This window comes from Lutra lutra, chromosome 1 (assembly GCF_902655055.1).
Source record: "Lutra lutra chromosome 1, mLutLut1.2, whole genome shotgun sequence".
Taxonomy (NCBI): Eukaryota; Metazoa; Chordata; class Mammalia; order Carnivora; family Mustelidae; genus Lutra; species Lutra lutra.
The window spans coordinates 14,594,666-14,597,261 of NC_062278.1; the positions used below are offsets into that span (position 1 = coordinate 14,594,666).

The 2,596-nt window shown below is 38.2% G+C and overlaps 1 protein-coding gene across 1 annotated transcript; it reads left to right on the forward strand.

Annotated features, from left to right (window-relative positions):
• The first annotated feature begins 1,724 nt into the window (after positions 1-1,724).
• Positions 1,725-1,906, forward strand: LOC125091164 (keratin-associated protein 23-1). The gene is given in 2 exon segments (XM_053447853.1): positions 1,725-1,833; positions 1,836-1,906. Coding segments are annotated over 2 exon segments (180 nt in total).
• The last annotated feature ends 690 nt before the right edge of the window (positions 1,907-2,596 follow it).

The following is a 2,596-nucleotide window of genomic DNA, read 5'->3' on the forward strand; positions in this document are numbered from 1 at the left end:
TCTCTCTCTCTCAAATAAATAAATACAATCTTAAAACAAAAAATTGAAGTCTTACTCATTCTGCATGAGGCATAACAAAAGACATCCCTTGCAATTCCTCCTCTGTGAATGTGTGTATCAAACGGATAGCTTATAACATACTAAGAGTTTTATGTCAGAAGAGTCAAAGCTTAGCTGAGATGAGCACCTGTCAGATAGGGCGAATTTGATTTAGGATTTAGGGTTTAAGAAATGAAAAGGACTTGGAGAAGTGAGAAAAATATTGGCTAAAAATTCGTAAGCAAAACAATGGGCAGACTCTTCTACTGGTGCAAATACTATAGGAGATTAGAAAAAACAATCACCTGGGAAACAAACAGGAAAGATCAAGTCACAGAAATAGCTTTTTGTTTCTAATTTCTAAAAGATGCTTTAAGGCAGAAGCTGGATATTATAGTAAGTGGGAAAAAAGACATCTCTAATTCCAGGACTTTTCTTTATACCATTGATTTTTTTTTATAGTGATAAGGATGATTTTTACTACTTAGTATGAAGGTAAGTTTTATGCTTCTTTGTCTTTCCAGAACTATGAGCAAAAGAGAAGCTCAGCAGGGAGTGAAATGAATCACTCTCTGAGGTGTCTCATTTCTCACTCCCAACTGAGTTGGCAAAGGTTAGCATACTATTAAAATTCAAGTTTTTGCAAATGTATTTCATTGGTAGTCAACTCACTCAAAAGGTGTATCAGTTTTTAGCCATTATTCTCAGTGATAGTCTAAGTGTTTGCCAAAGAATTCTCTGCCTCACCTGGAAAAAGGATCCAGTGACTCCATACTGGATAAAACATGAGTTACTTATTGATGACAAGCTAAATGACGGGACAAAGGTAGTTTGAAACAACCATCTTTATGGTAACTTTGCATACTGAAAAATATTAACTAAAAAAATTAAGAAGTTGTTCCTTCAGTGGCTGCATTTGGGAATTTCAAAAAAGAGGTAGGACTTTGTAAGTAGGCACCTCAGATAAAATGCAAATGTTATCACACTGAAATGTGATTTTTCTGCCCGGGCATTCATTGTTCATGTGGTTGTGGGAGTGGAAAGGACAAGCTTCTTGAGTTGTTGGCATACCTATGATATTCCTGTTGGCTTTGAAGACAGGCACACACTGGGTTACTATATTAGTAATAAATCCTTTCTTATAGGGTTTTGCGAGGATTAAATGGTAACACAATTTTCAAGTTGCACACATGGTAAATGTTCAATAAAATACGTACAAATATTTGGGATGGAGGTGCTGATGACTGTTAGGAGTATATTGCTGGTAACAAGACGTTCATGCTCAAAAATCCCCATGGTCAAGCTCATGAAGAAGGGAGGGTACTATGTGCCTCATGACAAATATCTTTTGAAGGCAAACCACACCTTAGTTCCAGGAAGAAAAAGAAAAAAAAAAAAAAAGTGGGAAGAGGAGTGTCTTCTATAAACCCAAATAATTAAACAGCAGTTAAGAACACATGAATGTGTTCAGTTATAATTATGGCCTAGGTGAATTAGTTATTTTCATGACAAGACATGTACAAGAATTGTAAGGGTCTGAATCACATCTAGTACAGTGAGGGTATATATATATATATATATATATATATATATATATATATATATATATAAACATGCCTGGGAGAAAGGGGGATATCAGAGCATCTCTTCACCGTCACTCAGCTGAACTCACATCTCCTGCCAAAATGTCCTACAGCTGCTACTCTGGAAACTTTTCCTCCCACTCCCTTGGGGGTTACCTGAGTTACCCAAGCTCCTGTGGCTCTTCCTGTCCCAACAACCTTGTCTACCTCACTGACCTCTGCTCTCCCAGCACTTGCCAGCTGGGCCCCTCCCTGTCCAGTGGCTGCCAGGAGACCTACTGTGATCCTACCAGTTTCCAGATGTCCTACATGGTGTCCAGCCCCTTCCAGACAATCTCCTACCACCAGAGGACCTCAATACCCTGTGATCTTTGCTAGTCAGCTTACCCTGGGTCTCCAGGCTGTGGATCCAGCAGAAGTTACTGCCTGGGCTATGGACCTAGAAGCTCCTACTCCCTGGGTTGTGGATCACATAGCTTCAGATCCCTGGGTTATAGAATCTATGGCTTCCCTTTCCTGGGCTACGAATCCAGATTCTGCAGCCCAACCTACTTGGCTTCTAGGAACTGCCAAACTTCTTGTTGCCAACTAATCTGCACATCTGGCTTCTCCCACCAATCAACTTGTTAAGGATTCTAGACCCGGACTTTACAGTCCCTCAAAGTCAATCTCAGCTGTCATCTGTCTAGAGTCTATATCATACCACCTAGAAAAGTATAAATAAATAAAAAAATCTATTAATATGAAATTGTTTATCTCATAGAATACCCATCTTGTTTTCCATCTCTTTTCTCCTATTTTCCTTCTTCTTTAGTTAAAACTGAACCAATAGGTCTTTTTTCTTTTCCTTTAAATAAACTCATGTAATTTGATATTAGATCACAGGTCAATGTTAATTTAAAGAAAAAGCTATTCATTGGGAATTTCAAACCTACCGTTCTTTGTCTAAAAAGAAATATTTAAGAATTAGGCTC